The sequence below is a fragment of the Anthonomus grandis genome, chromosome 8 (genome assembly GCF_022605725.1).
Source record: "Anthonomus grandis grandis chromosome 8, icAntGran1.3, whole genome shotgun sequence".
Taxonomy (NCBI): Eukaryota; Metazoa; Arthropoda; class Insecta; order Coleoptera; family Curculionidae; genus Anthonomus; species Anthonomus grandis.
This window is the reverse complement of record NC_065553.1, coordinates 27,977,477-27,992,273: the sequence shown is the minus strand read 5'-3', so window position 1 is coordinate 27,992,273 and position 14,797 is coordinate 27,977,477. Positions and strand designations below refer to the sequence as shown.

Below are 14,797 nucleotides of genomic sequence, written 5' to 3'. Positions count from 1 at the left end.
CCCACCGTTTTCCTAATTTGACAGATCGAGTTGTCACTTTTGGGGGCATCGGCATGTTTATCGAAAAAACCGTTGTTCGAATCCTATAATTCCAAATGAAAAGCAATTAATTAATTAATTATGTGCCTGTGGTGAGTGTAATTTGAAGCGGTTTTCAAACCTTCAGTGAAAGCAAAGGAAAATGAGCGGATGCCCTAATGATTCAAAAAAAATTGAACTCCAATCAAACAGTACGTGTAGGCCCCCAGATATTCACGATTTTTGCATTATAAAGCCAATAAGTCGAGGGGCTTTCGGAAAAGTTTTTTTGGGGGCTAAAAAAACCAACATGGATACGATGTATGCCATCAAAGTGATGAAAAAAACTGAAATGATAAATAAAAACATGGTGCTACAAGTGGTTAATGAGAGGAATGCATTGGCTCTTACGAAAAGTCCATTTTGTGTTCAGCTGTTCTATTCACTACAGACGTCTTCATCAATTTACTTAGTTATGGAATACATGGTGGGAGGAGATTTGAAATCTTTATTAAGCGTCTATGGGTTTTTTGATGAGTCTATGGCAACATTTTATATTGCAGAAGTAGCTCTAGCCCTAAAGTATTTGCACCAGCACAGCATAATTCATAGAGACATTAAACCGGACAACATGCTGCTATCAAAAGAAGGACATGTCAAACTCACAGACTTTGGTTTATCCAAAGTACATATGCACAGAGACTTGGAAATTACGGATTTTGAAAATTGCACTCCTAATTTACATCTTAGAACCCCAGGCCAGTTGTTAAGTTTAACCTCACATTTAAGTTTTGGATCTGGTGTTTCTAGGTGTAATAGTTATTCAAACAATAGCTCATTATTTTTACATTCTGAAGAAATATCTGTGTTGAAAGAGAGCAACACATCTACCCTTGGCAATTCTAATAAATCAAATGAAAAATCTAATGAAAATAAGAGTAAAAACCACACAGGCTTGTCAGGAGTTCATTTTTTGTCAGCCGATAATTATACACCCCTTAGGTCTGTTGATAATACAGAAAACTCTTCTTACCATACATGTGCCTCAAGCTTACAGACTTCACATGATACCTTGAACAATAGCAGTTCGTCTCCACTTAGCAGAAAGATTCCCAGTAGATTAGGATTGTATTATAAAGGCAGAGAAACTGAGAGGAAAAGGAAAAATAGAAGCCCAAGTCCAGGAAGTATTAGGAAAACTTATGTTAGGACAGGCTTAACTGGGGAAATGGAAATATTAAGAGTTGATTCCACTAGTCCACCTAAAGGTAAGTTTTTCCATTCAAAATAATTTTCTTTTCCCAATAAAGCAATTAGAAAATAACATTACCAAAACAATTAAATAATATCTTAGACACATTATTTTTAAAATGATCTATATGTGAGTCACTGAATTTGATGACCCCTTTAACATCATACTTCTGAATTAAAAATACTCGGAGCATCACTTTACTTATCCCTAATGACTAAATTCATAGCATTGAAAAGTCATAGGTAGTTAAATACCCAATAGCTTTGAGTTATTTCAGGAGAGGGTCTGACTTTTTGAAGTCAAAAAGAAACTATACTAGGTCTTGGTTTCAATTACTAGGTTTTGCTTTTTAATATCCATTTAAATGATCTAGTTACATTCCTAAAGTAGTGTCCCACCAATATGGTGATGATGCAGTTTCTATTAATTTATTCTATCTAACTTTGTTACAAATAAAAAATAGAGGAAGATCTAAATACATAATTTGATTCATATTGTCAAAGCATCATTATCCACTTGTAAATCTGGTTAAATTAAAGATATTTGGTACAAACTAAACCCACTTACAATCAATAGTAGATGTATCATTAGATTGTTTGGGTGGATTATTTGCACTTTCAATTTCATGTTAAAACATGTCTTCAAGAGGCTCACTTTGCTTTAAATCACCTTAACCCTCAGAGAGGCTTTAAAAATAATGTAAACTGATGCATACTGAAGTCATAATTTTTGTGATGCAGTCTATTCATCTTGCATCAATTTACTAGATACACAAAAGATACAATTTGTACAGGAGTCTTGCCAAAAATATGTTTGTCTATGGGATTAAGAAGCATGAAATTGTGTCTCACAGATTGGGTTCATCTTAAGTTGTTTAAAGTGAGGAAATTTCACTCTTTGGTGTTTTTTCATAAAATAATAACTAGCACTTGTTTATTGAAAAAAATTCAATATTGTAGATCTGTACATAATCTAAATTTAAGATTTCTCATAGGATTGCTTTCTTTTGTCAATGTTTTTCATATAATGTATTAGGCTTTACAATGACATTCCTATGAAATTGAAAGGTTAGTTGAGGAACTTGCTTGGGAAAACCAGTATATCTCAAATCAAATATGCTTTATTGTCTAAAGTACAGTAATTTATTGACAGAGAGGAAGAAAATTTAACATAAGTACACGGTGATACCTTCACATTAAATTCATAATGTAAAAAATAAAAATGAAATAAAACACTTAAAAAAACACTTTGTGGATCATAGAAACTGTTTCCAAGATATAAAATGAGAGTATATATTGTTAATGAGAGTATATATTGAGTCAATATATTGTTAGCAAGAAAAATAACGAGAGGTTTACATGAATCTCTCAATTTTAACTTATTTTGATTAGCAGAAGAACCCCAAAAACATCTTCCATACTATTCCATTCCATCTTCTTTAAAACAATTAGAAGATGATTCCTTGTTTAAATGAAAAATATGTGTTTCAAATTTCAGCTTATTAGCAATACATAATCCTAAAAACTTATTTTCTGTTACTTTTATTAACATCATTTAAGAAAACTTACACAACACTTACTAAGGTATGTATAGTCATGATTCACAATTTTGCTTAAGTCCTCTCCATTTGCAAACTCCATTAAATTGCGGCATCAATGTAAATTTATCAAAAACACTCAAATATGCAATATCATTAATGTACAGTACAAGCAGAACAGGACTTAACACTGAGCCCTGGGGTACTGCACAATTTATAACCCTCATCATATTAGACTTTGATTCTTTATAGACAAGTGATCAAACTAGGACAAGCAGAGATTCTTTGATTTCATAGATCTGCAATTTTTGCAGCAGCATTCTATGATTGAGACAGTCAAAAGCTTTTGCTAAATCACAAAACACAGCTGCTGAAGTCTCTTATTCATTAATGCTTAAATTTTAAAATAGCATAATTTGTAGATCTGGGCTTATGTTAGGACAGGCTTAAGGAAAGAAACCATATTGTGCTAAATTTAGTATTTTATTTCTCTCTGCAAAAGTAATGATCCATTTCCTAACCAGTCTTTCTATAATATTAGATAGCATTGGTAAAAGAGTGACTATTTGGCCTATAGTTGGAAGGATTATCCTGATCATTACCCTTCTAGAGAAACAATATTAGCTATCTTTAAACTATCTGGTAAAATACTACTTTTGAAAGATAAATTCATGAACTTTGCTAGAGTACTTGCAGCCATATCAGGAAGTTTAGACACAACTTTAGTTGAAATACTAACTCATCCAGGCTTTTTGTTTTTGTTTAATTTTACTAGAATTAATTTCATGATTTCAGAATGTTTTCAGAAAATTTAGAGCCACCTGTACTGAGATCTGCTTACTTGTTTTTAGTTGAGTCTCACATTGCTTATGAGATACCATTTCAGGGGTGTAGTAGCAAACTCTATATATATATATATATTTCAACTACATATTTGAAATATATAGACTTTGTAGTAGTACCACCACTTTTTCTTCATAACAATACAGAAACAAACTCTAAAGGTCATGTTAAAATGTATTGGAGGTATCCAGTCTTGTAAGCCTATTTTTATCTCACCAAATATCTTTACTGCCCATACATGCTTGTACTTGTAAGTGTATACCTATTATATACAAGAGGCATTCAGTTGTCCCTATCCAATCCTATGTTAGAAGGCAAGTGAATAATATTCAATTAGTGACTCCCAGAGGCACCTTGGTGAAGAAGTTTTTGTTTTACTTCACTAAAAAAGCCTTTAATCATCTTTCCTTAGGCATTCATATACTTACATGGGTTTAGAGAGAAATATCCAATATTAATAACATTGATTAAGCAAATGTAGGCACTGAATCATTGTTATTAGTATATTTTGAAATTTACAATCTTTTGAGCATCTGAACATCATTAAATGACAGAATACATATTTTGTTATCAACCCAATGACTAGAAGGTGTTATTAATTAGAGAATTTATAATTTTTATAAGTTTACTTTATTTTTTCCAAAATTTATTCAGAAATAATTTCACAACATGATAGCTTAGAATAGTTTGGAATCTCTGCAATCTATGGTAAACAGGTCCTAAACTGTTTTTTTTTTCTTGTGTTGTAATTATGAATATGAATTAAACAGTTATATTTATTTGTGGTCCATATGTAATATACATAAATGAAAAGTTTTTTTTTAGGAGTAACATTTTCAACACCAGTCTCAGCCCAAAGGACCTCACATCTAAAATCCACAAGGTTTCAAATACCAAAGTCAACTCCTGACCAGTCAAAGAAGCAAGAAGAATTATCCAGTCAAGTAAGTCCCATACCAAGCGAACATGCGACCCCCAAATCCCCAAGAACTCCTTACAGAACCCCAAAATCAGTGAAAAGAGGCCAGTGGAGCTCTGACCAAAGAATATTGGGAACACCTGATTATTTAGCTCCTGAATTGCTTCTGAAGAAGGGCCATAATCATGCGGTTGACTGGTGGGCTTTGGGAGTGTGTTTTTATGAATTCGTGACTGGAGTTCCACCTTTCAATGATGAAACACCTCAGCAAGTTTTTAAAAATATATTGGAGCATAATATTGAATGGCCTACAGATGATGAAGCTTTGTCTGATCCAGTTGTTGCAGCCATTGAAAGTCTTTTAATCCATGATCCTGAAGGGAGGGCTGGGGTGAAGGAATTAATGCATCATGAGGCTTTTAAGCACATCGATTGGTCAAATTTGTTGAATATGACCCCACCATTTGTGCCGGATCCTTGTGATCTGACTGACACCGCCTATTTTCAAGCTAGAAATGAATTGCTTAATTTTAATTTGTCTAGTTTTGATTTGTAATTTTTTTGACCTACAGTTAGGTTCCTGTGATACTTATTATGTTTTTATTGTCTTTTTTTAACAGTTGCAGTGTAGGAATAAAAAGGTAATATAGTATTTTAATTTATTGAAAAATTGAACTCAATTATTGAAAAATGTGTAATATAAATGTTATATTTTGTAATGAGTAAACATAAAAGTGAGTCAGATTAATAAATTACCATTAGATACACAGCTTAATAACCAAAAGATAAAATGGAAATTTTTATTTAGTTTTATAAAACACTATTGAAGATTTATAATATCAGTATTATACTATCAGCTTTTCAATACTTATGTCATTGATATGAGAATTATATAGCTGTATAATGAAATTATTTATATTATATCATTTAATCATTAACACGTTGAGTGCCACATGTATCCAACATGGATGCATATATCATGATGATTGAGTGGCCGCATGTATCCACAATGGATACAAACTGGTTTTTGTATTTCTGGCCGCCTGCATCCGCATTGGATGCACGGTTTACATGTATTGTTATGGGAGCTTTTATATGGTGGCCTCGGGTACCCAAAAACGGTTTGGCCTACGAAATTTATTTTTGCTCTTTGTTCTGCAGAGGAATTTTGAAATAAATACATAGAAAAATGTGGTTTATTCACATAAATTTATTAAATATAAATTAAACTAAACATGAAATTAAACGTAATAAAACAAAACAAGTTAAAACAAAAAATGTGGTTTATTCACTTAAGGCAAGTGCGAGTTTCAAAAAAACAAGATAAACAATAAAATTTCTCACAAACTTCACACCTAAATTTACTTTGAGTCGCTAATTTACTCCCAACCTCTTCAGATTTTTTTTTGCATCAACAGGTGGAATGCGAAGCATTTCTCCTACAACCATTTCTTTAAATTTTGTTATTGACATCTTTTCGTTGGCAACTTCTTGGTGCAAAATGTAGGCATTTACGACTGCAGTTCCCGCTAGTAACTCTATAGCTAATTTTCTGTACCACTTTACTCCTCGCCTCAATGATGTTCCATATGACTTCATCTGGTCAGATAGGTCAATAAACGCCTTACATTTATTATAGTCGGCTATAATTTCAGGTTTTTCAACTTCGCCACCTTTTTGTCTAACAGTTACTTGTTTTAGGGCACAAGAAGGGGTAAAAAAAAGTCTTAAATATCCAGAAAATTCCTATTTATTGGCTACCAGTTTCGTGACTTCCACATGTCACATCATCAGGCCAAGGACTAAAGTAAAAAGAAGACATTACAACTTTAAAATATAGTAGAAAATACAACGTTTTTGGCGATACAAATTATGTTAGGTACTTACAATTATAAAACGAGATTTGTCAACATCATAAAATTAAAACACATAGAAACACAATGGACATTTATATTAGTGTACGTGGACAACACAAATATAATAAAAACTTTTAAAAAAAATTACGTTCACATTAATATAAACAAATAAAAAACCCAAGATCAATACTGTACTATACGTGTATGTAGGTGTATATAATTTTCAATGTTAAAATCGTAAAAAACGGACGCCACATTAATTTATTCAAACAAACAATATCATTACGACATCTATCTATTTACAAACCAATCATCAATTCGTGTATATAGGTTACTTACAGTACTATATATCTCATAAGTATAAATTGCCTAGACGCGCGAAAGATGGCTCTACAGCTGTAGATCGTTTATAAGTAATTATTAGTCAAATAAAGTTTTAATTAGGTTATTTTCTCCCATGTGAACTTAAGGAATTATGATGGTCTTTCTTAAGTGATCTTTGAACTTCTAAGTACTCTAAGTTGTTCAAAAGGCGATTATCCTGTAAACGATGAATTATTTTAAAATTACTATTAAAATCTGTACAATGTCCAGTTTCAATTAGATGTTTAGCAAAAAGAGATTCCGAATTGTGTTGTCTGATACATCTGTGAACTTAAGGAATTATGATGGTCTTTCTTAAGTGATCTTTGAACTTCTAAGTACTCTAAGTTGTTCAAAAGGCGATTATCCTGTAAACGATGAATTATTTTAAAATTACTATTAAAATCTGTACAATGTCCAGTTTCAATTAGATGTTTAGCAAAAAGAGATTCCGAATTGTGTTGTCTGATACATCTGTTATGCTCTGGAAATCTGCTCTTTAAAATTTCGTTTTGTTCTTCCAATGTAATAATGTCCACACTCACAGGAAAGTTTATATACACCCTTGCACGCTAAAATATCATCTTTATCTTTATTATTTAAAAAGAGATTACCCAATGTCTTCTGAGATTTAAAAGCAACTTTGATATTGTGTGAAGTTAAAAGTTTTTGTATTTTATAGGAAACAGGGCCATTAAATGTAAGAGTAACGAATTTTATAGGGTTTTGATCCTGGTCCTCATTCTGAAACGTGTTTAAATATACATTATGAGTTGAGTTACGTAATAGTTTTTTATTTTTTATTTTATCGATAATTGTTGAGGAAAAACCATGTTTTGTGGCAATTTGCTTAATAATATTAAACTCCTTTTCTCTATACTCCGATGTCATTGGGATATCTATGGCTCTATTTACGTAACTGTTTAATGCAGCAATTTTATGACTAGTGGAGTGAAAAGATTCGTTATGTATTATTACCCCAGTATGGCTCGGTTTCCTATAAATCTGAAAATCATGGCTATTGTTAAAGTTGGTTATAGTTAGGTCTAAGAAATTAATTTTATTATTAGCTTGAATTTCTAGTGTAAATTTAATATTATTGTGTATGTTGTTTATGTTTGACAAAAAACTACCAAGATCTTTTCGATTTCCATTCCACAATAAAAGACAATCGTCGACATACCGATAGTAGTAAGCGATATTATGACTGTAGGGATTATTATTTAAAATGTGGTTTTTCTCAAAATTATCCATAAATGTGTCTGCAAGAAGAGGAGACAATGGAGAGCCCATCTTCTTGTACATATGTCTCTCTATTGAAATTAAAAAAGTTTTGTTTTAGACATATTTCTAAAAGGTTTAACATATGTTGAGCTTCAATGTTTGTTAGGGATGAACTGAATAATTTATTTTTAATTAAGTCAATAGCTTCTACTAACCGAATATTGGTGAATAAATTTGTAACATCTAGAGAATTCAGAAAAGAGTTATTGGGGATATCTACATTCTTTAGTTTATCAACCAGACTGACATTATTTTTTACTGTATGTATAAAATTACAATTAATGTTTTCCATAAGTTTTTTGTTGAGCCATTTTGCGAGCTTATAAGTTGGAGAGTTAGTAAAAGAATGTACTGGTCGGATAGGCATCTGGGCTGGTATATCCGATTTATGTATTTTAACTAAACCATAAAGTTTGGGGATTGTGGTATAGTTCGCTGAAAGAGAATAACGAAGTTGTGGGCTAATTATTGAAGATGCAAATTTAAGAGCATCATTGACATTCTTGATAAAAGTTGGAAGTTTAGCAGATCGTTTCTTAATGTTATTGTTTTCTATAAAATTAAAAACCTTAGTATCATACTCGACTTTATTCAATACAACCACACAGTTTCCTTTATCTGCTTTGGTTAACGTTAAATTAGAAGTCTTAATTTTATTTTGAATTGATTTTATTAAATTTGTCTGTCTGTATGTTTAGTACTCAGAACCAAGACGTCACGTTTATCTTTCCATTTCAGAACTACTACACCAGTGTCACTTTCGGCTGCAACAACTTCGTTCTTTAGAAGTTTTTAACTGACTACATCTTTCGGGTTCAGTTTTCGGTTTGCACGCAGCGTTCCAACTAAGTGAGTTTTTCGTTTTGTCAGACAATGAGCTAACCCGACACTGGTGTAGTAACTGTCTGTATATAAAGTTCGTCCTTTATCAAGTAAGTTATTCATAAGAGACATTACAACTGCAGTAGACACAGGCATCCCCTTTTTTTTCAGCACCGCAATATACACTGAGGTTATAGGTATTTGGATAGGTACTTGGAGACACACAATTTGAACAGCTTTATGCTTCTTGTTTTTTATTTACTGTCGGAAAGAGAGACGTCCTCTAAAGGGGACGAGAGTCTCGTCAATACATACCTCATTATCAGGTATAATAGGTGCTTGATAACTGGTTATGAGTTTTTTGAGAAGTGGGTCTATTTTATGAAGACGATTTTGAACAACACCTTCATTATCGTTAAAATGAAGCATTTTTAGAAGCAGCTGGAATCTGTTTCTGCTCATAAAAGATCTTAGTTTATTGAAGTACAAAAAAGATGTCTGCCAATATGCTTGGATACTTGGCAGCTGAAATAGTCCCATCCACATAATTATACCAAGGAACCTTTCAATTTCTTCCGAATTGGTGTCCACCCATTTCTGTATTCTGAACTGAATTTTTGTTTTTAGATTGTGCTGCATAACGATTTGTTTCAACGACTATATGATTTATAACTTCAGCAGGTACCATAAGTTTATAAATATTATATGGATCTTTATCAAAAAACTGGTCATGAAATTCCGGTTTTACGCCAGGATCATTCTCTATAAACGAAATTTTTTTTAAATTAATACCTGTAACTGGATTCCAGGATGATTGGTTATCAGAAGCTTTAATATCTTCATCGTCTTCTGAATTTGAGGTGGTGTGTAATCGAATGTTTCTTATCACATCCTCTATCGTTTGTGAAATCTGGCTGGTAACATTATAATGCGTGGGAAAATTGGAGGTTGCTTCGTCGTCTGAAGATATCAAGGTACGTGTACGATCTGGACTGGATTGCTGAGTTTCCAAACCCACGTTAGTGACTACACCTTTGCTTGTACTGGGTTGAGGACTATCTGTAAAGACAAAAAGTCCTTATTACAAATTACAAAGTGTAACATAGAAAGAATTTTTAGTTTATAATAATTAAAATTAATGTTATTGCGATTTTGTTTTATTGAACCCCTATCAAACAACTTCCTCTATCTTACAATTATAAATAAGAATTAATTAATTAAAGCGATATAACACTTAGGGGAAGGGTGTACAAAATGACATAGGGTTTCAAAAATCAAAATTGTCTATGAAAACAAAATATTTTAATTCTACAAAAGTAACAAAAAAATACAGGCATCTCTACTCTATTTTCCAAAATAAAAATCACTAAATAAACTCAAAAAGAAATTCTCATTTTAAAGTATTTAATTTAAAAAGGTAAAAGTTCATCTTACCCTCCTAAGTGGGTAAAATGACATACCTATTAAATATTGCCAAAAATTTCTGTAGAAAATTAATTATCGCAACACAGTTCACAAATAAACATCTTAGTTTTTTTGTCGACTCCAGCACACTCAGCGTGTGCCCATTTCGAGCAAGAACAACATTGCAGCCAAATTTCCTTTGCCTTTGACCTTTTAAATTCTTCCACACTAATCCACACAGTAAATGCAAGTACAATCTTCGTCGTCTTCTATTAAAAATGGGTTGTTTTCAGGTCAGTGTCAACAAATACCTTTTTAGTTGCAGCTCTTTTTTTATTATCGACTGTGGGTGTAGTTCTTGATTTTGCTTCCTCCAAATTTGGAGTAGAATTTAGCACGGTAGTTCCCTGACGCTTTCTCGGCTTCCTCTTTCCCTGTTCTGAGATAAATGGTCCTACTGGAATGGGACTCAGATCGGAGACAGTAACGGCAAGTAAACTTTTATTTTGTTGATCTAATGTACTGGGGATTACTTTTTGAAGATTGGTTACGTCCTTTAAATTGCCCATCCCGTTTGAAGTTTGTAGAGATAGCGCTGCGGAAGGTTCTTCAGCTAGAGTGTTTTTTATATTTATATTACCTTCAGATTCTGGAATATTTGTTGTCTCTGCTGCTTGAAACATGTATTCTGGAAATACAACAGTATTTAGTGGGTATATTCCGGTTTTAGAAAAGCCGTTGGTTGCATTTTTAATAGTGGCAGCTTTTCCATATGCTTCAGTAAGTAAGGCACCTATTTGAAATTGCGTTACAACTCTGCCTGGGTGTGCCTTAAGCCACTTGGTTATAGCTTGATCGAAATAGGTTTTTAAGGGACCGAAGATTGAAACATCAAGGGGGTGCAGTGAGGAGGCACGCAGAGCTGAACAATACCATGTTCTTTGGAGAAAATCAGACCATCAAGGTACTTATGGCTGGAATAGTCATCGACAATTAAAAGCACCTTTTCGTCTGATGAGGCCTTCGTAAACTTTTAAAAATGTTTTAACCATTGGAAAAATACTGCTCCAGTCATCCAACCAGACTCCTGAGCAATGCCAAGAGTCCCTGGGGGAGCATTATCAGTAAGTTCGTTCTTCATGTTTTTTCTCGGAAATATTAAGGCTGATGGGATAAAATTACCATTGGAACTCATGCAGCAAACAACGGTTACATGGGATCCCCTTTCGGCACTGGTTATGGCTCCTACTTGCTTACGACCTGTTGTTGCAAATATTTTTTGAGGCTTTTGCACAGTAGAGAGTGCTGATTCATCGACGTTATATATGTTAAGTAGGTTGATATTTTCTTTTTTAATCACCTTTTCTAGAATCTCAAAAAACCGAGCAACTTGTGGTTTGTTGAAAGCCTGGGCTCTAGCAGCAGATGTCGCCTCTGGCTTACGTAATGCTATATCCGGATTTCTTCTTCGGAATTCTCGCAGCCAATCTTTTCCTGCTGTTTTCTTCTCACGGTTAAAGTTGTGTTGAAAGTCATTTTTAAAAGCTAACTGGTAGGCCAAGCTTAACACATCCTTCCTTGTGAGACCAAAAAATCTTGACTCTAGAAGTTTTAGATGTTCAACTAACTGCCGTTCTACTTCTGGTGGAAAAGTAGGCTTAAATCTACCGAGGCGTTATTCCCCCGTCTTTATTGTTTTATTTGTTTTTAAAGCATGTCTTCGTAGGGTTGCTTGTGGTGCCCCGTAAGTCTTAGATGCCTTTAACCAGCCCATTTCACCATTATTGACCGCGTCTATAGCTTTTAACATCAAATCTGTACTCCATGACTGCCTATTTGTCTTTCTTTCGTACAATCGGGGCATGACAATCTGCAATAACAAATAAAATAATTATTTCTATAAGTCGGGCAAAATGACATACTATGTCATTTTAGCCGACAACGTACTATGTCATTTTACACGACTAGAAAAAAAAAAAAATTTTTTTCTAATATTTGCATTATTCATCTTGTAAATCTCTTATTACTAAATGTTAAAAAAAATCGTTTAAACCTAGTTTACCTAGCGAAATGTTGTCTAGTATTATAACCAAATTAAACAAAGCGCGAAAAATATTTTTGCACCACAAATTTAGAAATATCGAGCGTACACCTCCGTTAGTGAGCAGAGACAAACTGAAGTCGTTGGAACCTGTTGGGTAAATAATTTAGCGCATGCGTATATTCTTACGACGTTAGCAAGTTACATATAATAAGTATGTCATGCCCACTATGTCGTTTTGTACACCTTTCCCCTACCATAAATTGGTTGTTGAGGGATTGCATTTTTTTTACGTCGCTTAGGTGTAATAGATAAAGTAGATGAGTCACTGCTTTCGTTTCCGCTTTCGGGTTGATACTCGTCTGACAAATAAACGTCACCAAATACAGAATCTTCATCTTCAGAGAGAATTTCCTGCATCATTTTCTCTAATTTAGCTTGTTCTTCTTCGTACGCCATTTTGAAAAATAACACACACAGCAAACCACTCTCGGCGATGATAATAAAACTACTGCAATTAAAGTACTAAAGTACTCATGCGCACGAATGTTTACAGTTTCCAAGAACTGACAGACGACAGGCACAACAAACAACCGTCGGCAAGTAAAATATCTAAATGCGCGCAACCGCGATGCGTCCGGCTTCATATTCAAGCAGTGTTGTCAAATATATCTCCCATGTATCTGGGTTGGATACATGCGGTTACAATAACCATTAAACTAATCAAACTAATATAATGGCCACGTGTATCCAATGTAGATACATTTTCAAATCCACGTTTTGAGTGCATCTATTTTTTTTTCTAAATTTTTTCTTCATTTTATGTGTAAATATGGATTTTTTAAACAAATTAACAAAAAAAAATTTTTTGGCCAGAAGACCCACATTTTTTGGTACCATTGTGGCACTCAACGTGTTAAATACTTATTTTGTGACCATTATGTACGGACTTAATAGTTATCGGTTATATTTTACGTCAAGGCAATGGCAAACTTATTAAATTGGCAACAAAATGGTTTTCTTCTTCCTCATTTTTCATGAACTGGAGTTTTGTCCACAACCGCCCAAGCCTGGACTTCTAGTACTCATCCATACCTCTCATGGTGACTCAAGGATTTTCAGGGGAGTTGCCATTTTAATAAATAAAAATATGTTTTTTAAAGAGTTTCATAATGTAAAAGATCTGTCCATTCAGGGTCAAATTGAACTATGCTGTGTATATTCTGTGTATATTGCCAAATACAAGATAGATCTATATTGATATAAAGATAAATATAGATATTTATTAACTTTATATGGGCCTCCATAAGACTCTTTTGATATTTTTATTGAAGTACTGGAGGGTGCTTTGAAATCACTTATCCTGCTTATAAATTCTTTGTTATTGGGGATTTTAACATCCATTTTAATACAGATTCTCCACAGTGTGCAAATTTATGTAACTTAATGCACAGTTTTGGATTTTATCAACATATCTCTTCAAAGCCACCAGACTTGAAAACTGTCTTGATAATGTATTTTCCAACGTTGATCCTAAAAACCTTGGGCTGCAGATTGTTGATCCAAGCTTATCTGACCATAAAGCTGTGTATCTGGAATGCACCTTGCTGGGAGGGGAGCAGCTTTCAGGGCTTCAAAAAGTTAGTGCTATAATAGAGGACATGTCTTGGGACTTCGTTAATGACATCTACATAAATGTGAACGATAAGTTTTCCCATTTTGTTCACCTTATTTCTACTGCATTCCTGGATTGTTTTTCAGAAAAGACCTACTCTAAGAAAAAAGATCAGGTGACTTGGTTTAATGTTTACTTGAGAGCAATGCGGCATAATATTCAGTACTTTGTTGAACTTAATAAACAGCTCGATGCACCCTAATACTTACAAGATTACATACAAAATTTTAAAAATGAATACCGAACAGCAATAAAAGCTGCAAAGAAAGCTAACGATGACCAACCAATTTCTCACTCTCATAACCCAATGAAAACAATGTGGAATGTTATTAATGAATATAGGGGCAGCGCAAAACCCCCAATATAACACTTGATTAATTTGTTAAATTATACTGAATCCTTATTATAAAAAATAAACATTTTTATTATAAAAAATTATAGTAAAAATATCTTTATTAAAAAAATTTTTATTGAATTTTTCATAAATTTTTCTATTTCTTAAGCAAACTTTTTGTAATTCTTGTCTGGAAATTTGTTGACATGCTTGTTTTATTCCAGTTTTCAATTCTTTTAATGTTCATGGACGGGTTTTATAAAGTTTATTTTTGATAGCATCCCACAGATCTGGAGACCTAGGGAGTCAAGCTACAAAAGGACTATGGCAACCAAAACCAATCCATTCAACTTGAAAATGGTCATTTTCATACAGGGCAGCATTACAGATCGGACCGTCACCTAGCTGAATGTACAAATTCTCTCTATAAGTTAAAGGCAAACCTTGAA

The 14,797-nt window shown here is 33.1% G+C and overlaps 2 protein-coding genes across 3 annotated transcripts in view; both read left to right on the top strand.

The window, feature by feature from the left end:
* LOC126739405 (serine/threonine-protein kinase greatwall) lies at positions 1-5,288 on the top strand. The gene is made up of 2 exons (XM_050445075.1): positions 1-1,286; positions 4,476-5,288. Exons 1-2 carry the CDS (start codon positions 182-184, stop codon positions 5,123-5,125), a joined length of 1,755 nt encoding a protein of 584 aa, XP_050301032.1. The 5' UTR covers positions 1-181; the 3' UTR covers positions 5,126-5,288.
* Positions 1-14,797, top strand: part of LOC126739401 (trimethylguanosine synthase) — an 83,528-nt gene that overhangs the window by 229 nt on the left and 68,502 nt on the right. The window lies entirely within an intron of this gene.

Excerpts from the sequence above, each read along its gene's own strand:
- LOC126739405 (XM_050445075.1), top strand. The coding sequence starts at position 182 with ATGAGCGGATGCCCTAATGATTCAAAAAAAATTGAACTCCAATCAAAC. Across the intron at positions 1,287-4,475 it reads TTCCACTAGTCCACCTAAAG|GAGTAACATTTTCAACACCA; the intron begins GTAAGTTTTTCC and ends GTTTTTTTTTAG.